This window comes from Chlorocebus sabaeus, chromosome 12 (assembly GCF_047675955.1).
Source record: "Chlorocebus sabaeus isolate Y175 chromosome 12, mChlSab1.0.hap1, whole genome shotgun sequence".
Lineage (NCBI taxonomy): Eukaryota > Metazoa > Chordata > Mammalia > Primates > Cercopithecidae > Chlorocebus > Chlorocebus sabaeus.
This window is the reverse complement of record NC_132915.1, coordinates 98,389,448-98,414,970: the sequence shown is the minus strand read 5'-3', so window position 1 is coordinate 98,414,970 and position 25,523 is coordinate 98,389,448. Positions and strand designations below refer to the sequence as shown.

Here is a 25,523-nt window from a genome sequence, read left to right as displayed (position 1 = left end):
AGTTCTTCTTAAGACTAACCCAGAATGTGACAGATGCTTTATTAAATGCCATCATGTAATATTTAAGAAAACAGAATAAAACTAAAACAACGCCAAAATCCACTCCAATACATTATACCATGTCCTATCTTTACGATATACTTCACAAGAATAAAGTAGCAATTTTTGGTTACATTTTCTTTTTAAAAAGTCAGCTACTGCTTATCAGAAGTCATTTTAAAGACTAAGTTTTTAAAATCCCCTAAACAGATGGGATAAAAATTCAAAAGAAGGAAAATGAAATTGAAAGTGTGCTATGCTTAATATAAAATAAATGAGGACCAAAAATCTCTCAGAGGTAAAATAATTCTCTCCTAATTACATAGCACTCGTGTCATTTGTCATTTCATTTCATATGTTTGGAAGTAGAACTGAGCAAAATAAAGAATGAGAATAAGACTGTTAAGCCTATGAAAACAGATGTCTTATGTTTGGGTAAAACCAAGATGGTCCTACAAAAGTCTGCAAAATCTGGAAATTTTATTTCAATTGGTCATATCACATCTCAAGCACTTCCAATTTGATAGAGCCAAGAAAAGTGACAAAGAAAAACAGTAACATTATTTTGTCTCTTAATCGCTTTGTCTTTTAAAATTAAGTACTGAACCCATCTAAGGAATGCCTCACAAGAATTATGACAAAACAAAAATGAGGTGTGTAGAGTATTCTTAGCCTAAGATTTAATAAACAGACTTATGGGTTTCTATAAATTCTCTGACTTTGTATGCAAAGTTTTTTGTTTCGTTTTCCTTTGTTTTTGAGACAGAGTTGCACTCTGTTGCCCAGGCTGGAGTGCAGAGGCGTGATGTTGGCTCACTGCAACCTCTACCTCCCAGGTTCAAGAGATTTTCCTGCCTCAGACTCCCAAGTAGCTGGGATTACAGGCGCACACCATCATGCCCAGCTAATTTTTTTATTGGTAGAGATGGGGTTTTGTTATGTTGGCCAGGCTGTTCTCGAACTCCTAGCCTCAAGTATCTGCTCATCTCAGCCTCCCAAAGTGCTGGGATTACAGGCGTGGGCCACCGCGCCTGGCCTGTATGCAAAGTTTTGTGAGCATTTTTCTCAGAGGAGTGCTCAGGGTTTTAAACATGTTCACTAGAACGTTAAGCTTCATGAAGAGAGAGATTTCTGTTTTGTTCACGTGTATCTCTAAGCCCAGAGAAGAGTATCTGACACACAGTAGGCAACTGATAAAAACATTGAATAAATTAATTCTCAAAAGGATATAAGACACATAGTAAGGGTCAGAGCCACTTATCTAAAAGATCTAAAAGAAATTTTCTATTGCCAGATGTACTTTCACAGACCTAAAAATAATTATTTAAGTAACAACATGTAGGTCTATCTTAACAACCTTTTGAGGTGGGTTCTATTATCTCCACTTGACAGATGAGGAAAAAAGTTAAATCACTTGGCTAGAAAGTGGGAAGCTAGCTCTGGAACCCAACTGGTCTGGTTTCCTAGATCACCTTCCTAACTCAAATGAACGTATTGTAAATGTGAAAATATTCTCTTATCAGTATTGTGTTGGAGTTATAATTTCTAATATATTTTTAAAAATGCTTTTCTCGTGGCCAGGCACGGTGGCTCACACCTGTTATCCCAGCACTTTGGAAGGCCAAGACGGGCAGATCACCAGGTCAGGAGATTGAGACCATCCTGGCTAACACGGTGAAACCCTGTCTCTACTAATAATACAAAAAAAAATTAGCTGGGCGTGGTGGCAGGTGCCTGTAGTCCCAGCTACTCGGCAGGCTGAGGCAGGAGAATGCCAAGAACCCGGGAGGCGGAGCCTGCAGTGAGCTGAGATTGGGCCACTGCATTCCATCCTGGGCAACAGAGTAAGACTGTCTCAAAAAAAGATAATAATAAAATAAAATGCTTTTCTCTTCCAGACTCTTATAACTAAAATTGGTATGACATAGACTTTGAAAATGAAGTTCTCTTTTTACTAATTTGAACATGCTTCCTTGTATGAAGGCCGCTCAGTGTTTATGACAAACAGAAATAACTAAGGCCCTAGTAATATGTAGCCAGAGAAATATATGACATTCTTAAACATAAAACCAAAGTGAGGCCAGGCACAGTGGCTCATGCCTGTAATATCAGCAGTTTGGAAGGCCAAGGAGGGCAGATCACCTGAGGCTGGGAGTTTGAGACCAGCCTGATCAACATGGAGAAACCCCATCTCTACTAAAAATACAAAATTAGCCAGGCGTGGTGGCACATGCCTGTAATCCCAGCAACTCGGGAGGCTGAGGCAGGAGAAACACTTAAATCTGGGAGGCAGAGGTTGCAGTGGGCCAAGATTGCGCCATTGAACTCTAGCCTGGGCAGTAAGAGCGAAACTCCATCTCAAAAAAAAAAAAAAAACAACTGGTGAATAAAATCTCAACATGTGGCTCCACTGTAACTTATTCAAGGAAAAGGCACAGTCGCTAAATCCTAGGGGGCATGTATCTTAACCATTTCAGATCTTAAAAAAAAAAAATGAGTATTCTTTTAAATGTTCTGAGTTTTATTCTTTAAGGCTGACCACTGGATAGATATATTTTTAGATCACAGTATCTTGGCCTTTCACAGAACTACCTTCACTAAGTTGTGGTATTAGCATGTTGTAAGACCCTGTCAAAAAAAGAAAACAAACAACAAAAAAAAGACCCTGCTATTGAAACTTTGTATTTCATGGTGGTGAGGACATTTACTTTACTCAGTGTCCCCATCAAAAAACGGTTTCTCCTAAAAAATTATGCATATTTTTCCCCATGGAAATGATCCAATATTCATTTTTGCTTTGGCCTCCAGGAAGCTCAGAAACAAATCTGCAGCTCAATCTTACATAATAAACGACTTCACAGCCTGTACATCAGTAATAGGAGTTATAGTGTATTTGTATCAAACAAATTGAAGCCTCTCAAAGTCAATTACACAGTCAAATCAGTAAGAATTTTAGAAATAGGTATCGATTGGTGGGCTCACTTAACACTGACAATACAAAAACATCTTCATCTTAATTTAGCTCTAAAGAATGCAATTATATAGAAGAAATTTTTACTTGTCCCTACATGTCTAGCAACACTGCCCTTTAAGTCAGTATTTTCAACTAGGTACCATGGGACCTCTCTGTCCTGTGGTGCTATTCTTCCACACCAAACAAAAAGCAGGGATTTTAGTGGAAGTTGGATTTGTGTGTAGATATTGCTTTGAATATCTGGTGATTTGCTCTTGAAGGCAAAAACCATACTTACAGTAAAATTGCCACTGATTAACAATTAGTAACAATTCAAAACCAAAAAGAAATAGTAAACTGATCTATACATTTAAATATATGACATATTGTTTAAGTATTCAGTAATTAATGCTTTAAAATTTCTACTCCAAAGTTCCAACACATCACACAGAGCAGACTGGAATTAGATACCCATGAACATGGAGGTAACTAAAGGCATTTCAGAATCTGGTCACAATTGTGTGGACACTGGAGTTGGACTTTTGACAAAGAATGTAGACGATGGACTTTAGGTGCTCTACTTAGATCACAATGCGACCAACAGAACACAAACTCTAGGGCCAGACTGTTCTGTCTCTGGATACTGCTTCTCCCACTTACTAATTTGTGTGACCTTGGGCAAGTCATTTAACTAATCTGAACCTTAACATCCCTATCTATAAAATCTATGCAATGGTCCCTGCCTCACAGTTTATGAGAAGCAAATGAAATACTGCATGGAAAGCTGGTGGCTTAAGGCCTGGTGTATCAGAAGTAGCTCTTTCTCACCAGACTTGAGATTTATGATGTTGGCATATTTCCAACTTTGGGAGAGAAGCCAAGGGACAAAATCCGTATTTGGCGAGTTTTCCTGTTTGGGACTTAGTGCCCTGTGGGGAATCTGCAATTAGATAGTATACAATTCAGAAATCTCCTGAATGTTATGAACATCACATTTTAACCAAATGAAATTATAAAGAAATCAGGTGGCAGAAAAACTGATACTTGAAATATAAGTGATACAAAAAGAGTATTTTGTTTTTAGCCTATGAACCATACTAACGAAAACACTGTAGAGCTCATTATTAAATACCTTTGCTGATTATCTTTTTTCTGCCAAAATCATTTCTCAGAGGCAAAAATCCATCTAGGTTTCTCTATTATCATTGTCTAATTTAGTAATGAGTTCAGCTATTTCAAGAAAAATAATATAAACATTCCAAATGACTCTACTGTCTTTACTCTCTTTTCCCTCCAAACAACTTACTCCAAACATACAAAACAACAACAACAACAAAACACCATATGCTGTAATCATTGAACTGTCACAGAGCCTTTACTACACCAGACTCAATAAGCTGGTTCTAGAAATGTTTGCCAAATAAGCTTCTCTAACTTTAACATATACTTTAGAATATTAGCTGAATGATTATATAAGTGTTATGTTCAATCTATACCATACAATGTAATAGAAAAGCAGATGACTTCCTCAGAAAAGATGGCTCTTTATTTAATAATATATTGTACTGCTATCACATTGTTTCAATCCAAATATGGCATTATAGTGCCATTCTAAAAATAAATCTAAGTCCCATGTGATATGCAGCCTTTTAGCTATGTTCATTTCCTTTTAGGGCTCAAGTTTCCCACAGGAAAATCATTCAATGTTTGGCAAAACGGTCCCAAATCATGTATAGATAAGGCATAAATGCTAACTGCACTGTCAACCTTTTCCTGGTTTGCTATTGTTGATTCTCCTTCACAGCAATCCATCATGGAGAGGCCCAAGAAGCAGGAAATACTCAAGTACTGTTACCTGACAAAAGTGAACACACAAAATATCATTTTGATTAAAGAGGTGGTGATGGTCAAAGGGGGAAGGCAATTTATGGGTGAACTAAAACATAAAATTATTATATGCAAAGTCATATTCCAAACAAATGTTTCTGACAACCGTGATGAACTTCCAAATACTTATTTCATTGTATTATTACCAAGTAAACTGCATATCAAATGCTCTCTTAGTACAGCTTAATACATACTGTATTGTTTGGCTTGTACTATTTGTTTAAAGATTTTGTAAAGCATTATATGCTATGGATAAAATCTTCTCAAAATCACTTGCTAATAACATACAACACAGAGACACAGAGGACCAAGTCTCATATTCCGCAAGCTATATTTTTACATAATCAGATCAATGGATTAAATTATTTCCAAGAAAATGCTTATAAATGCTTTAAAATGCTTAACAAATGCTCAGTTTTACTTTACAAACTTAACTTCTTCTGAAATAAGTCTCAAATCAGAGATTTAAATATGCCTATTGAGTAGCAAAAATATACAGCAACTAACTGGGCAAGATGGCTCACGCCTGTAATCCTAGCACTTTGGGAGGCCAAGGTGGATGGATCACCTGAGGTCAGGAGTTCAAGACCAGCCTGGCCAACGTGGTGAAACCCCATCTCTACTAAAAATACAAAATTAGCTGGGCGTGGTGATGCACACCTGTAATCCCAGCTTCTCAGGAGGCTGAGGCAGGAGAATCGCTTGAACCTGGGAGGCGGAGGTTTGCACAGAGCCGAGATCACGCCATTGCACTCCAGCCTGGATGGCAAGAGCAAGACTCCGTCTCAAAAAATAAAAAATAAAAAAACCAGCAGCTGTAAAATGGCTAGACATATTTAATTCTATGGAAGTTTCTTGCTCTTATAACAATTCACAAATATTAAATGAAAAATCTGTTTGAATGGTACTGGTCATGCAACAGCAGCAGTGAACTGCTGTACTGCATTAAGAATTCCGTAAGAGGTCTGCATTCACACACATATTCAAAGGTTATAGGTATACACTCTTGAGTTCCAACCTTTATTTTAATTTTGAATTTTTATATAGCTTTCAGGCAAAAATATTTTCGAGCTCAACATATAAGAAAAATCAAATCGAAGATTTTAATTTTTCTATGGAAGAATCTTAATAAGAATCAAAAAACAATACTTAAAAGCTATCTTATTTTAGAATTAAAGTATAAAGCTATAAGTAAACCAGATCTTTTCCTATGAACTTAAAAACTTAAAACTTATCAGCACATAGGAAATAATCCCAAGCAAAGTATATTAGTATGTATGTAGTAATGCCTTAAAGGACTCTCCTAGAATTAAACTCTTTATATTTTTCTACTTAAAATTCTTGAGAAACAGCTACTTTAAAAGTTACTAGACAACGTATGATCTTCCATTTTATTTAAGCAAAAACTTTACCCTTCAATCTTACTAACGGTACAATTATAAATATCAATGAAGGAATTCTTGAAATACCCATTTATTTTTTACCTCCTCGAACAAACATTTCTGAGGTTGTTACTAGTAATCAAGAGAATATTTTGATTAGTATTGAAAAAAAATCTTAATTCGTTTGAATGAAAGTACCAACGGAAAGACAATTCTTTGATTTTACTTAACACAAACCAAAATCTGAACAGTTTCCTTTTTTTCCAAACTTGCTGGAAACTCCTATTTTCTAAGCACTTGACAAATGTTGAATAACCCTTTGGACTTATTCTAGTGGAATGACTGAGTCTAAAGGAGGTTTAATACCTGGATTCTAGCCCTAATTCTGCAAATAATTAACTCTGTCACTATTCTGGGTCTCTCCTTCCCTGTCTGTGAAAGCAGAAGTCCAGATTAAGACTGCTAAGGGATCTTCTAAGCTCTGTCACTTGGGGATTCTGTATTTGTCATTCATTTTCTCAGAAGTCTTAAGTCTACCTCCAATTCCTAATTAGACTTAAATCCCTTAGCCATGTATTCCAGACCAGCTATCACCGGTTTATCTTTCTGAATTTATTCTCCCTTATATCCCAACTTAAAACTTCTGCTTCATCCATACTACCCTATTCACAAGACAGCTGCACCAGCTAACATGTACTGAGTGCTTACTGCATGCCAAGTACTATGCTAAGAGCTTCACGTGCATTAGCTCATTTAATCTTTACAATACTTACACAAGACAGTGTTAGTAGTTAAGACAACTGAGACTAAGAACGATTATGTACTTTGCCCCAGGTCCAGTCTCCTTATTCCTTAAGTATATAAACGGCCCCCCTTCAGCAGGCCTTTTAAGCTTAAAATAGGAGCTGCCAAAATTGTGTTTTCTGCTTAAGACCAACTCATTTTTAAAGTTTGGTTAAAGCGACCCCTCTTTACCGCTTCAGCCTCAAATTTCCTTTCCACCTCCTAAGTATTTAAAATTCTTACTGTAAACCCCAATGACTTACTATTCCCTTTAAGTACATCCAAGTATTGTATGTGTATCTTAATGTCCGAGATTTGTATAGGACTAACCCTACTGCAAAACGTATTATAAAAGCAGGACAAAATATATAAAACATCAGTTGAAGAACTGAAGCTAACTGTCAAGGCAGTACTTAAGGGATTTACCATCCCTGAGAGAAGGAAGCACACTAGGCCACTCCATATTCACCCGAGGCCTTTCCTCTGATGGTATGTGCCAATCTGCAGGACCTGGAAGTCACTGGGAGATTCTGACCTCTGTGTGGCAAAGAAATAATAGCTGAAATCTTTTACTGAGTTTCTACAATGCCCCCAATACAATTTTACATACTTTAGATGTGATAGTACCTATTTTCACAATAATTCTAATGAAGTAGTATTATCCCATTTTGCAGAGTAGAAAACCAAAGGCCAAAGACTCCAAAAATCCATGCTCTTTCCACTACCTTCCTCTTTATCTCAGAGGAAAAAAATTATCCAACAGTATGAAGTAATCACAGTAACAACTTTAAAAGCCTTACTATTAACATAATATGCATCTGATCTTAAACCAACTGCTATAATACTGGTGTCATCTTCATTCAAAGATGAAGATCCTTCTAACATTCAGACGGATTAAGATTACCTAATTAACTGCCAGAACTAGAATCTACATTTTGCTTTAACTTTATTTCCAGTGTTCTATAGGCTACAATACACATCCTTAGTATTGTAAAATGATGTTAATGATATATAATGTTAACAAAACTTAAGTAGGAATGATTTAGATTTCTACGAATACATATCACGAAGAAGGGGAACTTTTATAAATGAAAAAAGGCTTTACTCTGATTCAGTTCCCCAGGGGCTTTAAAGACAGAGACCCACAAATGGCCTTCTTAAACTTTATTTTTTGGGCTAGCTAAAAATAAATGGCTTTGGCAGTGGAGGTTTTCTCTGTTTTTCTGGAAGAAATTTCCGAAATTAATAATGCTATTTAAGTGCTATAACTTTTGTCTTTCTCCCCAAAATACTGCCTTAACAATTCAACTCAGTATTTGCTGAAAGCTGATAGACACAGAATTTAAAACTTTACTTTGAAAATATGATTACTTTTATATTTTGCTCAAAGCCAATTCAGTCATTTTGTAATAAGCCAACAAATCTTCCATTAAGTGACTATACTCATAATAATTTCTTGTAAAGATAGGCTTTTGACTTTGCAAAGGGCTTTCTCATGTCATATATTGTTTGTTAAATTGTAGATCACTTCATTATGGTCTTTGGTCTATTGATCCTTTGGGTTCCTTTAATTCTGTCCAGCTGGATACTTTATGAAATCTCATTCAAGGAGGGGGTCTGGTGTGAGGAGAGGAATCAGACTGCAGAAATTCTACTCTACCCTGAGACTAGCCCATCTCTCACGCTGCCTTCTATGGAAATCTATTTAACATGCACTTCCTTGCCTTTGAACACTACATGACATTTTGCATTCCTCTCATCATTTCATAATACCATGTCTTGTATTATACTCATGTACCAGCACACATACTCCTTATATACACACACGTGCGCGCACACACACACAAATGTGTTTTCCTGAATTCCTTCCCACGATGTCAAAGAAGGATGCATTCCAGCACCTTCTGTCTTCTCTTCGTAAAAAATAAAATAACAAAATCTAAAAAGTTCCCAACAGACACCTATGGAGGCGTAGTGATACAGCAGACTGGAAACCAAAAAGGTCTTAAAGCCCCAAAACTCCATTCCCACAATTGGAAAAGAGGGACAGTATTAACTTTGCCTGTATTTCTAGGGGGATTAAATGAGACAATTAATAGGAAATGGCTTTATAAAGAGCCATAAGTAAAATAGTGCTATTATGCCCCCATTTACTATTTCAGTAATGTTCTAAACCTGGGCCTCCTTTCCGACTTCCCTTTACTTCTGTTAAAATACATCTCTCTTTTCCTAAATGTGGTCTATGCTTTTCATAGAAAACAATACACTTACATAAGTGAAAAGGTCAAACAGTACAAAGCTTACAATGAAATTCCCTTCACTCCTCATACCCTATTCCTTAGAGGTAACCATTTTCATCTCTCCTTTTTTTAAAAGCTGTTTGTTTTTAATTCATATTTCTGAATAAAATGCTTAAGTTGCTATTTTCTGGGTTTTTCCACTTTAGACATCAGTTTCAGAGTTTACAGTGTGGAAGATGCTACTGTAGTTCTGTTACACCAACCCTCCTTCCCCTCACCCCCCAAACACTTTCCTTCCCCTCATCCTATCAACATAGTGTTGCTATCATTTTTGGCTAAACACCAAACACAGCAACACATAACTGAACCAGAGTATGTCATGATCTTACTTCCTTTCTTCAATTTTCTATTTTTTTCGGAAGTTATTAATTGCCTTTTTCTTTTCCTTGGTTTTCTATGTATGTATCACCAATTCTTCCCCTAAAAATCTCACAAAACTAAATTCTTCTCACCAGGGTGAAAATTCCAACTATATTTTCCTAGAGACATACCACCTAGTGCCTTCTTTCTTCCTGCTCCTATTCACACTGGCTGCTCTTTAGGTCTCCTGCATAGTTGCTTTCCTAGAGCTTTCCTTCCTGTGGGAATTCTTTTCACCATCCTCCCGTGTCAGAGACCCTGTTTCCTGGGTTCTATATCTTTCTTGATTTCCTCCCTCATTCTGAAGAAGCACGTCCTTCAGTAACTTCCCAAGAAATATGTAAGGCAGGTGAACATTTTGTGATTTTGCAGATCTCAAAATGAGTTTAGTTTACCCTCACACTTGAATGACAGTTTGCGCATAAAATTGTGGGTTGGAAATCACTTCTCCTCAAAATTTTGAAGCTATTACCCTTTATCTTCTAGCTTTACTGTGGCAAAAAGTCCTCTGCTACTCAAATCCGTATACTTTGTATATTTAGACCCCACCATCCACACCCCACCCCATTCAAGAAGCTTTTAGGAATTTTTATCCCATTGTTCTGAAATTTTATAACAATCTGCCATCATGCGAATCTTTTTATTACACTGAAATGGGCCTTTTCATTATGAAAACACGTATCTTTCCGCACTGGAAAATTTTCTTGTGATATTTAATAATTTCTTCCTTTCTTTTCCTCTATTCTGTTTCTGAAGATCCTGTTAGTCAGCTATTGGGTTTCCCTGATTAAGCCTCCAATTGTTTTGCTTTTTCACCTATTTTCTAGCTCTCTTTTTGTTTCAGTATCTGGCCTAATTCATTTTCTAGCCTGCTTACTAATAAAAAATAAAAAAAAATCTTATTATACTTTAAATTGCAAGAGTTCTTTCTTGTTCTCTTCCTATTCAATTTTACTGCACTTTGTTCTCCCCTCCTTTAATGGATGCAAAATAGTATCTGAGAATGTTAGAGTTGGGGGTTTATTTATTTATTTTTGGTTGTTTTCTTCAGTAACCTACATTCTTTCTGTTTCTTCTGATTTCTGTCATTTGCTTGACTGTTTTGGGCTCTGTACTTTATGTGAGAACTTCTTCTCAAAAGTGCAATTATCTCTGGCTGTTAATATTAAAAGGGAAGCAATAAAAAGCTGTGAGCTCTGTGTGCATGGGTGGGATGTGTTGATTGATGGGTATCACCTTAAAGTGACTGGGCAGGGAATGTGGCTATTTTGTTTGTGAGCCCTCAAATGTCCATCCCCAGAATACACTCCTCTCATATCCTGCTTAGAACATTCTGAGAGTGTAGTGTGGCAAGGGGGCTGATTATTTAACATACAGACTTTCTTATAGCAGTCACGTTTGCAACAACACACACCTTAGTCCCATTCTCAGCTATGCCTGGCATTTAGCGTGGTTCAGCTTTTCCAAAGAGTAAATCTCCCATCTTCTGCTGCAATGGTGAAAACCAGTTGCCTGCTTGGGATGGGGATTCAGGTGGGATGGGGAAAAGAAGTAAGGGGTGATGATGTCTAAATATTCCTTGTATAAACTTTCTATCAATTATTCTGTTTTTTGGCTTCTAACAATTCTTGTTTTTCAGTCTCTATGCTTATAGGGACATCTTAGGAATCCAATTCCCAAGTAGTTACTGTAGTCAACAGACAAATCAGTCTGTTTCTTTGTGCTCCTCTTCCTCCTTTGACTTTAGGAAGCAGCTCTGTTGATTCCGCTGAGTCAGTTACTACTTGTCCACTGGATTTCTATATTCCAAAACTCTGCTGGCATCACTGTCTGCCATCATCTCTGTTCTCCCTCTTTTTGTCCATAGTATACCTTTGCTATTCTTTACAGCGGAGTTAACAGAAATATGCATATTCAATTCAAACTGCTATATTTAGCAGAAGGTCTGTCACATGTTTCTAAAGCCTAGGCTTATAATGGTACAGAACACAAGCTTTAGAGTCAAAGAATTGGATTTGATTCATAACACTTACTATATATGTAACCTTAGAAGCTTCTTAACCTGTCTAAGCCTATGTTTTCTCACCTATAAAATAGGAAAATTAAAAATAACTACCTGATAAGTTGCTGTGAAAATTAAATGTAGAATGTAAGAAAAAATTAATGTAAGAATATAGGTTTTGGAGTCAGGAAGTCCTGGGTTGGAATCCCAGATCTTCCACTTATAAGCTGTCTGACTCTGGCAACTCAAAATCTGTTTCATCTGTATAATGGGGTTAATAATAGTCACTAGCTCCTACAGTGTTGGTATTTTAACATAAAGTTTATAAAATTCTCCTGAAACGAGTCTCAATTACATTTATATTACTGCTCATACTTCTTATCCTTAGAATTACACACGTACATACGTTCCCATCCCATGGCACGGCTGAGTCAAGTCAAATTCCAACTCCTCTGCAAAAGCAATGGGATATACTAGAAAAGGGCACTGGATTAGGAAGCATGAAGTCTGGGTATTACCATAAATAGATAACCCAGTGGCCACTGGGCTGGTTTCTCATCTGCAAAATAACAGAATCAGACCAAATGATTTCTAAGGTTCTTTCCAACTCATCTGCCTCTCCCCGACTCCTCTGCTAGACATGATCTGACATGAATATCACAACCCTAATTATCTGATATTATTAATTTTTATAGTGAGTGTCACGTATTTTGCTTTTCTAACTAGGAACTACATGAAAACTAAGATGAGCTGCTCCCCCAAACTAATGTAAAGAATAAAGATGTGTTTCAAATAATAATAAATCATAAAACTAGTATGTTTTATGATAAAAGATAAGGCTAGGGATATAAAATCACCTTAAAGAGAAAGAATGAGTTGCAGGCTTGCACACTACGAAGACTTGCAAGGAATTTGACTAAAAGACAAGTAACAGAAGAAGTTAATTGAACCAAGGAAATACCGTAATACGTCAATGAGAAGGTAGGATAGTCAATAACGGAAGCAGGGATGATTTCATCTTTTACTATGATCCCAATAACGTTCACATTACAGAACCATGTTCTGAGATTCCATTCCCACCAAACAACCTTCTGAATATGGTTTGGCTTCCCATAAACATCTGCTGATAGAGAAGACTGCTCTGAATTACCAGCATCTACTTCTTAAACTAATAAAGTGATATGATTTTATACACCAGCATCATATGATTGCACCCCACAAAAAACAATGCTGTGGGGGTGGCCCACCAGGAAGCCTTTGTACATTCTTCCAGATAAAGTAGAGAACAGTGAGGCTTCCTGGAAGACAGATAATCACAGAATTTTCACACATGAAACATCTAAAAACTGTATAGTTCTACAAGAAAGAAATGATCCTTCTTTGATCCCTCTCTGAGGCTAGTTATACTACCTGGCACACAGCAGAACTTGCTAGATAAGTGCTTCTTGATTGCTTCTTAAACTTTTCCTAAAAGTCACTGCTCTTACATAATACAATTTTCCATACCCTATGGCAGTATCAAGGAAATACTTCTTTCTGGATACATGACCAATAGTGTGGTAAGAAAAGGAAGGAAGAAGGAAAGACAGAGCCAGAAAACTGCGAAAGGCTGAAAGGGAGACAAAGCAATACCACACAGAAAGTTTCTTTCACCAAAGATTTCTATAGTTCCTTTGGCCTTGTGACCTATTTTACAGAGCTTTATCTGGATCCAGAGCCAAGAAGGTGTGATCCAACTCCATACTTCCTAATCCATTCTGTGAAAAACTGGCAATTTGAAAGCACTGCCTGAAGCTCTCTGGGCTGAAGCTACAGTTTCCAGGAGTAAAGTTATCTAACCATATAGAGGACTCAAATTACCACATTAATCTCTTGATACCAAAAAGAGATATTATCTATTATTTAAAATCTAAGTGTGGGGGAACACAACATGATGTATGATGTGTAGACATGTAGAAGAATGGCAGATACAAATAACAGTAATCATTTTTATTTGCAAAGCACTTTACAATTTACAAAGTACTTTCACATCTATTATCTAACTCCAGCCTCAAACTAACCCTATGAGGTATGAAGGGATCAGTATCTCCTTTTAGGATAAATTAAGCATTTAGAGAAGTGACTTGCCCTCATTTACAAAACTACTTAATTAGAAACAGAAGTCTACATTTTTTTACTCTCAGTTCCAACTTCATTTTTACTATATGATGCCCTTTTGTCATGCAAATTTTGAAGAAACGTCAAATGACTCATTTACAGCCATAAGAAATGTCCACAGTATTTCCAAGGTCTGCAACATAATATTAATAATATATACTTTTAATATAAATACTTATATTTAGCTTTTCTTCAACCTGAAATGAAAAAAATTATACAAAAATCAACACACAAAATGATTTATGAGGACTTCAAAAAATCTCAATGCCACAATTTTCCCATTCTTAAATTTCCCAAAATTTGCTCATATAACAATAAATTCTGGCTTGCTGATAATTTCACCAACCACTTATGAAACAAAAACACAGTCAGTGAAATTAAGACAATTCCTATACCAAGCCACCATGCAGATTTTTTAAACAAACCTGAAAAGCTGAGGAAACCCTCCTAGAAACCACTCTACCATCTGGGCCATCTGGGAATCTGTAATCCTGTTGCTTCATTTTCAAGTTCAAGGAGGTGGGCAATGCATTTATGGTATAAAAATTCAAGTTTTCCCAATCCTTAAAATACTGAGACCATTATTCAAGTAAAAAGGAAAAGCCATTATAAAAGGTTTGAAAAGAATTTATCCAGTAATAAAGCTTAAAGAAAACCTTTTCCAAAATGGAATTCTGAGTAAGAGTCGACAGGCCCATAAAAAAATGCAAATATCCAATCTAGTGTTAAGATAATGCTCTCACTAAAGTAGAGCATACTAGTCCATCTGTAATTGCTTTTCAACTCTAAGAAGGGGGGGGGGGAACATTTTCACTGAAATCACTGCATTAAAAAATACAACTAGTTTACAAATATAACATTAGTATAAGCCTACTTTAAAATTTACTATGAAATAATTTCAACATAATCACCAAAAGTATGTTTCCTCTGATACCAGTCACATGCCATATAAAGTTAAATGAGTTATCCTGTCAACGCCATGGTAACTGATTCTAAAAATACACTTTTTTTGAAATCAGACTGGTATTTAAACTAAATGTCATGAAATGTTGCATTAAATATGCCAGGATGAAAAGATCAGTTAAATATTAACTTTCCAAACACATCACACAGAAAACACCCCCAGTCACTGAAGAAGACATTACTGTGTCCAGGAGCACCTCCTCTCTCGCAACACATACACACACAACAAAATAAGATCAAACCTACTGATTTAACATCAATTTTTCAACAAAAATTAAGTGTTTAAAATCGCCATATTTTCTAAACTAAAAATGCATAAGTAAACTGCAAATGTGAACAGGTTACATTCTCTAACATATATGAAAAAGGTAAACTTTGTTTTTTTAGATCTGTACCACTTAAAGGGGAAATGTTTACAATACAATCATTTTTCAGAATCCAACAGAAAAGGTTTCCCATTTGAAATGGCAAGCCATTTCTAACATAACTTGGAATTTCAGTATGAGTTCTAAATTTTGAAACAGCTTAGAATAAAATTTGCTAACACTAAACATAAAGAGCAAGCAAGCTTTTGGGAAAAATCCAGAATCTGAAGTTTGAATGTTTATATAATGCTTAGTCACTTAAAATAAGAAAGTTTAAATAGAACACAACTGAGGTTAAAATCAAGTTGATGTCTAAAGCCTAAAATCATAAGAACACTGGCATCATGATGGAAAACCAAAGCTTATCTGCCTGTTTTATAAATATCCATGTCCTTTCTTGGATTCAGAAACCCACTTTAACCCATGTTCCCTGGGTTTCTTCCATCTTCCATCTCACTGAATACCATTGTTGCATTCAGATTACAACCTCTAGCCAAAGGCAGAGATCAAGTAAGTCCCCTGAAGATTTCCAAAACATTAAAACCAGCAGAAAAGTAGAGGAAATACTTTCGTGCTTGGAGCTGCTGGAATTCCTTCTCTCCTTTTAGAAAAATAAACCTCTTGCTCTGAAGATCATCACTTTTAAGAACAAACATCACTACCACATACAAACACATAACTCAATAATAATTCTATGAAGAATAGTAAAATCCTATAGGTTTGCTAGTACTTTGGCAGGGAAGAAAGAAAGACTATTAAGAACTGTATGCCAAAGGATTTTTTTCCAGAAAGAGAATAGCAATAAGAGACTTAAGAGTTTCCCCTTCCCCTCTTCAAATGTGGATTTCTTAGCACTAACTGAAAGAATACTTTTCAAAAATAACTAGTTGATTCCATTTAACCACAAAGAAAATGTCTCAGCTCCCTTGTATTTTTAAAAAACAATCAGTATACTACGGTATACTTTCTGACTCAGTTGCTTATGACAGATACCCTTCTCCCTGATGTTCTAATATTTCGGAAGTCTTTGAATAGAAAGAACAGACAATATTAAAGATACATTTTTGTACATAGTCACTGTTATAAAACGTACAGCCAATAGCCTATCACTGAATTATTTTTTAGCTTAAACACATTTTGCCGTAAAAGATAAATCTAACAATTCAGATATTCTAAATATAGACATAACACAAAGGCACAGGCAAAAATACTACAACATGATCACTTCTATGCACACGTATCTTTAGATCTCTGTGAAGTATGGCACAAAAAGTAGCACAGTTTTTCATAAACTGTATAATTTGATTGCACTTTTGCTTCATGGTTCACTGTAAAATTCTAAAATTAGTGTTTATGTGCTCACATTATTCACCCTACTGAGAATTCTCTCAAGAGAATAAAACAGAACATTTGGCTTTCTAAATGATAGTGTTGAAACTTGCAGTGTAGTTATGCTTTGGCATACATAAAAAATAATTTCTAAAACCTTTTAATTTATATTTTACTATTCCCTGTTAGAAGAAATCAATTGCACATGAAGCCTAAATAGCTGGAAATAACCCAGAAAGTGACAACAAAACGATGACTTTTTAAAATGCTGACGCTTTTCACACTCAGGTTCAGTCATGCCAGCTGGAAAGAGGTGTTAGATATGGCTTTATTCATTCTAAATCTGAGAACTGTAGTCATTTCCAAGACATTTCAAAAATTGAAAGCAACAGCAATTTGTCTTCATGATCTTAAGTCTTCTAATTCAAAAGCACTTTTGAAAACCATTTCTACAAACTTAGAAGGTATCCGTACGAATAATTTGCATGCTATTGCTTAGAGTCAAAGTATTCTGTCTCAGATTTCCTAGTGAATGAGGAATACTTAGAGATAACACACACACACACACACACACACACACACACACAGGGGAACCCTGTAACTGAGCCACTTCAGATACGATATCCATTAAGAGGGCCTTTGCTTCTAACTGTGTAAGGGTCGTTGGCTGTAGTCTGACTTGCACAGGAAGTACACATAGCCCCTGAGAGGCGCTTTAATCCTCTTTGGAATACACTGTTGGAGAGACTATAAATGACACAGTTGCAGAAACTGTTACTAATAGCAAGCCAGGTGGTCAAGAAGGATGCGAAGCGGTTGCTGTGGCCAGTAGAGCTTTCCAACAAGAAGTAGATGATATATGGCAACCAGAGGATGTAAAATACACTAGTGATTCGAAACAGGACCATGGCATAGCGCTTATCAGGACAGGCCTGCACTTCCCCAGTCTCCCCACTCTGGCTGCTGAAGCGGGCTTGCCTTTCGCTGATTTCTTTTGTGTGCTGTTGACAGATGCGGAAGATGTTGAAATAGGTGAAGCAGACAATAAGGGCTGCTGGGGCATATAACATCATCACGATGAACAGGGTGAAGTAGGAGTCAGTGTGCCAGGATTCCGCACACCACTGAAACACATCTCCATGATATCCAGGTTTGCCCCAGTGGAAAAAGGAAGGCAGGAAGACCAGGGTCGAGTATAGCCAAATCAGGAAAATACACAGGCGTAGTCTCCAGGGTGTAACCAGAGTATTATAGGTTAAAGGTTTAGTAATGGCAATGTATCTATCAATGCTGATACAAGCCAGAGAAGCCATGGAGACGCTCTTCAGAACTGATACTACGAAACCAAATATCTGGCAAGTCAAGGACTCCTCTACTGGAAGGGGGTGATGGAGGAGTGATAAAGAAGGGACCAGGCAGCTCACCCCAACAAAAAGGTCGGCATATGCCATAGTCTGGATAAAATAACTTGTAGTGTGATGGTTCAACAAAGGTGCACAGTGAAATACAAAAATCACAATGATGTTGCCAGAAATAATCAATACAGTTAGAAAGACAATAATCAATACTTCCAAAAGGCAAAAATTGACAGTTTCCAAATAGCCAAATGCCAAGAGGCAAAAAGGGTGGCTGCTCTGATTACCATCCAAGGTGGAGTTCATCTTGAGCTCAGCAGTGATCTGTCACTTCATGCTGCCGCTTGGCTGCTGCCAACAGTTCAAAGAAGCAGCTGCTGTCATTGCGGTCAGCTTTGCATGTGTGTAATAATGCCAGAGGAGCCTTAGTCCCCAAGCTCCCCATGCTGCTGCTCTGGTGCATTGCCTGCAGTGCAATTCCCCTTTAAATCCTTCCTGGAATAAGGAGAGCCAGCAGTTGTTGTCTGGCCAGTCCCAGACGTGGCCATAGCGCCAGGTTCACCATACACATAGCACCAGGGGAGCAACGTAAACTCTGGGGACAACGTCTTCAGGCCAAGTGAGGGTAGGGGGAAAGGGTAGAAGAGAAGGGAAGAAGATTAGGAGCTTCAGCAGGAGTTGTAATGAGTCTCCTCTGAACAGCTGATAGAAGAAAAGGAGAGAGCATTTTACATTTCACATCCAATGCCCTAATCAAAGAACCTGGCTAGCTCAGGCTGGCATCATCCCTCCCACTCCACCCCTACTAGCACCACTATTCATGGCTACCCTCAATAGCACCCCACATAACTGATCTGTACTGTATAGAGGAGCAGCAGCAACATCAAGCTTTCAAGATCCGCATAAAACAAAACCAATCACAGTCAGATTAATTTACCCCCATTTCCTTTCATTTGAGGCTTGGGGGAAAAAGGGAATTTGCTTATAATATTTATGAAAACCTTTCACTACAATTACCACTAATAAAAATAGCCAAAATAATTTACTTTCTTCATTGATTCCAATATAATATTTTGCCTCTTTGAAAACATTTCAACAGACTTTGCTGTTTAGTTCAATTTCAGAATGTTACCTGTAATTCTGCATGCTGTAATCCAAACAAAAGCCACAATACATCCTTAACAGAAAGCCTTGCAAAGCAGGAATGTGCTTCAACTCGCGTACTGCAGAACTGAGACACGAAGGGAGGGGATAAAGGAGTAGGAGGGGAAACAGGGAGAAGAGGGGGCTTGGGAAAAAGAAAGGGGGAGGGGAAGAAAACGCCTGTATGTGCACACACTCTGGAATCTTTAGCAACTAATTGGAATTCATCGTCAGAGAGGTGCCCCCTGATTTCCAGATTGCACAGTGTGGGAATGGCTTGCTATGCCTGCAGTGCCTCATTTGAAAGCTGTTTCCTCGTCTGTCTGGAATCCCCCTTTTAGTAGATAAGCAGAATTCAGGCTGCTAGCAAGGAGAAGGGGCAGTAGCAGAACAGGGTGTCAAGAGTTAGACTGAAACACACTGTCACAGTGGTAATTCCTATTTTCTCATGGCATTTTCCCAAAGAACAAAGAGCAATATTAAAGAAAGGAAGTATATTAACTTCCTTTTAAGTGTATGGCATATGGCAACTGACAATCATAATTCAGCTGCACAAGAAGTTCTAGCTAGAAGGCTATTCACCATTAATTTTGTCTCTCATGATTCACTGGAATATTAGACAAGAACCTTTAAAATCACTTTCTCAAGAGAAAAGTAAAGTATTTCCCATTCTGAATACTACAGAAATAGCACAGAGAAATTACATTGTTCCCATATTTGACACTACCCTATAGTTTTGAGATACATTTCTTGCTTCTAATTTGCTGAGCAGTATACAAGAATACAAACAAAAGATAGAAAAGTAAATGTACCTTCTTCTACTCAGGCATGGATATTACAGGAGGTTTCATGGTACAAAGAAGCCTTTGTATCTTAGAATATACAATCTTGTTTCTGCCTATTTAAAACAATGCAAACTGGGATTATATTGTGGTTTTCCTAGTAATGTCATAAATGATGACAATTTTAGGTAACAGAATTGGGTGCTATGAAAATGTGTAATTTTAGTATCTTTATTTAGAAGGATTAATTTAAAGTATCCAGCAGAGTAAAAGACAATAAACAAATGCTATCATTTGAAAGCTTTCCAAGAGGTAGGCAACTGAGTAAAACGTGTGATCAACTTTCATTTTTAATTCATTTTATACACATGCTTTCTTATTACAGACAAATGGCCACCCATAATCAGAATGCAACAAATTACATTTTAAATCTGAAGCAGCAGCAGTTGTCTGGCCAGTCCCAGACACGGCCATGGCCCCAAAATAAAAAACCTATTTAACCATAATCCTGACAGTAATATCTGACAGGTCTTACTGGGAAACAGAGCAAAGTGTGTGGCACAGTAAAAAGACCAATAACATCGAAGGAACAATAATCAGGTTCAAATTCTTGCTCTAAAATAACTTACCCTCTCTTAAGCCTCTGTTTCATCATTTGTAAAATGAGAACAACGCTCCGTACTTCACAGGGTTGTTGAGAAATAAAGTATATACAAAAGGCTTACCAACACCTAGCACAGAGAGGGTATATAACTTTACTTACTTTCTGCTCCTACAACTAAAATAGCCTTCCTAAAGAGCCAGCGTTTTCCTGCCAATCATGTTGAAAATGTTAAGGCTGGGCTCCTCTGAATCCTGAAGGGCCCGCTCTTACTGAGGCTATACAGTTCTAAGTCATACAACAGCTATCTGAATACACTGCTGTCACACATTACTCAAATACACTGAGGCTATGCACATGCAAAGCACTGAAGGTAGCTGTTAAGGAATGATGACACGGCGTCAATTATTCCCTCAACACAAATAATTTCTCTGCCTAGGTCTCTAGCCCTGACTTCACTCCTAAGCTCCCTTTTCCATCTACAATTTGCCTGCTAGTTACACATCTTCCACCTAGATGTCCTGTAGAGATTTCAACCACAGTATGTCTAAAATCAAAAACTTCTTCCTACCAAATAAGCCTCCATATTTTTCCAACATTTTCCCAGGCACTCCAGTATGAAACTGAGGAATCATCTTGACCACTCTCTCCCTCAAAGCACTGTTCTTAGTCACCAAGTCCTGAAAATATATTTCCACAACAGTTCTCAAATGCATTTCCTCCTTTCAGTTTTTAATACACTTACCACGGAAGATGATTACCACCTAGACTTATAGTTTTGTTCATTTTTCCAATTTTTTCATTTCTGCCTGGTTAAATATCCAAAACGTACATTTTATTATTGTACCCCATTGTTCAAGAAGAGTCAATGGCTCCCTTACTGCCTTTCTAGTCTGATCTCAATTATTTTACTTCCTCCAAATAACTTGCCCTCCAGTCAAATCGGATTACTTCTTATTCTATACACTTGCCATAGACTTTATTTTTAAACGATATTTACTGAGTACCTTAATAAATGCAGAATAAAGGAGTGATTTTCGAGAGTTACTAATGTATTTCAATAAATAGAAAAAGTATTCACCAAAGTTAAAAGTCTAGGCTTTTCTACTACTACTTGTGAATTTGGGCATGTAACTTATTCTCTCTGTGGTTTCCCATGTATAAAACAAGACAGTTACGCTGATAAAAACAGACAATACAATGGCTGAAAATTTGAAAGAATAAAAAATTTATAAAATTGCAATAAAACTACAAGCTGTTACATTACTGTCATTAGTACAGTAACAGTTATTTCAACTTTGTTTCTATTTTAGTGAAACCAGTCTAGGAGCTAAAATCAAAATATTCATTTAAGAAACTTAAAAAAAAAAAAAAAAGCCCAATAGCCTAATAAATCTAGGCTTTAACCATAACACAGTCTCATTCTAGTGTTCTACACCATTCTAGGAAGACTATAGTTAATATCACATAGTTTCAAATAGCTAGAAGGAGGTTACTGAATGTTCCCAACACAGAGAAATGATAAATGTTAGAGATGATGGGTATGTGTACAATTACCATGATCTGATCAGTATATACTATATGTATCAAGACATCATTACATACCTTGTAAGTATGTACATTATATACTGATTTAAAAATACCATAAAAAATAAAATAATGTAGTTTCATGATATATTCTCTCTATATTTACTTTGAATGCTGAGTAAGTTTCTGTATATATATGACTAAAAGGAAGTACATTAAAAATCAACACTATTATTGGATGGTGGGATAACAGTCATTTAGAAAAAATCTTTCTTCTTTACAGCTTTCTATATTTTCTGAATTTTCCAATTTCTATATACCCTCAGAACCATATTGATTTAGCAAGATAGAATGATGCTGGGTTGAAGTTCTCTACTTCATGGGGCTCTGTTCCCCTTGTTCTTATGCCATCAGAGCAACACTCCCTCAGTCTTTGGTACTCAATCAAATGGACTCCCAAAATGTCAGTTAAAACCTCTTACAGAACAAGAATACAATTACGAACTTACCGATACTTAAACATTTCATTGCTAGCTAAATATTTTCTGATCTGCAAACACACCAACTTCTATATTCAACCTAATAAAATTAAAACAACTTTAAAAGCCAAAATAATTAAAATAACAAAATGACAGACTTAAAAAGCAGAACAAGAAAAGAAATGTACAAAAAAAGGAAAAAACCTGTTCAAATTATATTTCTTTTTCTCCCAACTATTCAGAGACGTAACTACTTGTAGATGAGAAATGATCTCAGTTCTTCAAATTCCTAAGTTTCACCTTTGGGCATTAGTGTCAACTATCACTTATTATTTAGTAAAAATGAGCTTCACTTTTTGTCCGACATCTTGGCAAGGTTGCAGTGTTCGCCACTGCTCTCCGAGCTTCATGACGCACCCAAGGACTACAAGAAGAAGGAAGACACCAGAAAGTCAGCCAAGAAAGACAAAGACCCAGTGAACAAATCCGGGGGCAAGGCCAAAAAGAAGAAATGGTCCAAAGGCAAAGTTGGGGACAAGCTCAATAACTTGTCTTGTTTGACAAAGCTACCTATGACAAACTCTGTAAGGAAATTCCCAACTATAAACTTATAACTCCAGCTGTGGTCTCTAAGAGACTGAAGATTTGAGGTTCCCTGGCCAGGGCAGCCTTTCTGGAGCTCCTTAGTAAAGGACTTATCAAACTGGTTTCAAAGCACAAAGCTCAAGTAATTTACACCAGAAATACCAAGGGCAGAGATGCTCCAGCTGCTGGTGAAGATGCATGAACAGGTCCAAGAAACTCTACATTTGGAAAAATAAAACTTAATTAATTAAAAAAAAAAAGAGCTTTAAACTGATTATCATATTATAGTGCAGCTGATGTGAGTTTATTTATATAACTGTCATTCCAAAAATGATTTGAGATACTTTGACTCTTCTTTTATTTCTCCCTCTCCCTCATCTCCCACATTCATTCAGTTATCAAGTGAGTGCCAAGGATTCTACCTCTGAAATCCTCTTAAATAGCATCTTTTTCCCCATCCCTTTGCCACCACACCCCAATCCAAGTCGAAATTATCTCTTGCCTAACAGGTCTCGTTGCAATTATTCTTACTCCACTCTAACCCAAGTAACGCAGTGATCTTTCTAAGCCTAATAATACAGATAATAAGCAAAAAAAATATTAAAAATATTAAGTTATTCACACTTAGTATGGAATATGAATTATACTAAGTATTTTCACACATTATCTACGTTAATTCTAACAACTCTACAAATAAAATACTATTACTGTTCCATTTTACAGATAAGGAAACCAAAGCCTATGAATGTTGAAGTGTCCAATTTCAATGGCTAGAATACAGTAGAAGTAGGATCTGAATTAAGACAATTTGCCTTTAGATGGAAACCACTTTGCATATTGCCTTATAAACTGGAATATATAACCTGCCTGCTTAAAATCCTTCATTGGCTTCTATTGCCCAAAACCTTAAATATGCCTTCTGAAGCTTTCAAAGATCTGCTCCCTATCTACCACCTCTCTGGTCTTATCTTCATTCATACTCTATGAAACTGCCAAGCTTTTCCTCACCCTTAAGCACATGCTGTTACGTCTGACTTTTAAGACCACGTGTGCTATGCAGCACCCTATCCCACCCCAACTATCCAACTCCTGGCTAATTTCTGAACAAGAGACCTTTTAGAACACTTAGGTAAGAAATCCTTCATGTCATATGCAGTACAGAAGTATGTATTCTTTCTTCTACAACTCCCATGCAACTTTATGACTGTTTATAGTTAACTGCCTATTTCCTCCATTAGATTGCAGACTTCCTGAAATCAGTGAACAAGTTTATTTTATTTATGGGCATATCCATGAGGCCTACCACAGGGTTGGCACAGGGTAGGCATTCAAAAGGTATTTTTTATTGAATAAACAATGAATGCCCAATAAAACAAAAGGCAATTCTGCTTTTAGGTTGAAAGATCATTCAAGTAAAACCCCAGTATGGTAACTGTTTAACTCACCTGTAATTATTAAGTCGAGGCATATGAAATTGCCTATTTGTGGGTAAAGAACTGTCAAATAGTAATTTTAATATGGACAAACCAAATATGTTTCCAGTCTTGTAATTCAGGAAACCTTTAGAACTCCCAGCAAGTATGACTTGCGTAAACTCACACGAAGGAAAATAACTTCACAGGGATAAGATACAGGACTTAAAATTATGTTCACAAGTAATAATTTAGAGGGACCTACTGCAGCAAATGCTGTATGACAGCAGACAATACAGTTCTAACACCCACCAGCCACTATTTTCATGTAGAACAAGACAGCAAGAGTGCTCAGTTGTGAAAAAATGGAATTATGGCCTATTTTGGAGGGCAGGACTCAAACACACTGTCTGATTTTCCAGAATGTCACAAAGCTTAAGAAAAAATCAACAGACTACCTCAGCTACCTCAGAGAAGAGGAAATGAAGTGGCAGAACTGAAACTAGTATCCAGGCTTCCTCCTCCATCGCCAACATTCTTTTTTGCTAAATCGATCTCCTTTTATTGTTGGGTATCACAGGCAGATTCTTATGATTAAATATTATTCAATTCTTACCTATTACAAACCTACCAGACAAATTATTAATTAAAAAGTAAAACAATCTGCTTACTAATAACATTATAATTGAATAAATTATTTTTTCCAGACTAGCAAAATGTGGCTGGGCCTCCAGGGATTCTTTTCAACAATTAGAAATGTAAATATTGGTTGGCAGGGCACGGTGGATCACGCCTGTAATCCCAGCACTTTGGGAGGCCAAGCCGGGCGGATCACAAGGTCAAGAGATCAAGAACATACTGGCCAACATGGTGAAACCCCGTCTCTACTACAAATACAAAAATTAGCTGGGCGTGGTGGTGCATGGCTTTAGTCCCAGCTACTCAGGAGGCTGTGACAGGAGAATCACTTGAACCCGGGAGGTGGAGGTTGCAGTGATCTGAGATCGTGCCACTGCACTCCAGTCTGGCAACAGAGCGTGACTCCGTTTCAAAAAAAAAAAAAAAAAAGAAAAAGAAAAAAAGAAATGTAAACATTGGTTATATGAGCTTGCTATTAGT

General features: G+C 36.8%; 2 protein-coding genes and 1 pseudogene across 4 annotated transcripts in view; 1 reads left to right on the top strand and 2 right to left on the bottom strand.

Annotated features, from left to right (window-relative positions):
• Nucleotides 1–25,523, bottom strand: part of RABGAP1 (RAB GTPase activating protein 1) — a 170,834-nt gene that overhangs the window by 52,072 nt on the left and 93,239 nt on the right. The window lies entirely within an intron of this gene.
• GPR21 (G protein-coupled receptor 21) lies at nt 17,042–18,577 on the bottom strand. The gene has a single exon (XM_008006336.3). It carries the CDS (start codon nt 18,179–18,181, stop codon nt 17,132–17,134), a length of 1,050 nt encoding a protein of 349 aa, XP_008004527.1. The 5' UTR covers nt 18,182–18,577; the 3' UTR covers nt 17,042–17,131.
• LOC140713020 (small ribosomal subunit protein eS25-like) lies at nt 21,939–23,270 on the top strand (annotated as a pseudogene).

Excerpts from the sequence above, each read along its gene's own strand:
- GPR21 (XM_008006336.3), bottom strand. The coding sequence starts at position 18,181 with ATGAACTCCACCTTGGATGGTAATCAGAGCAGCCACCCTTTTTGCCTC.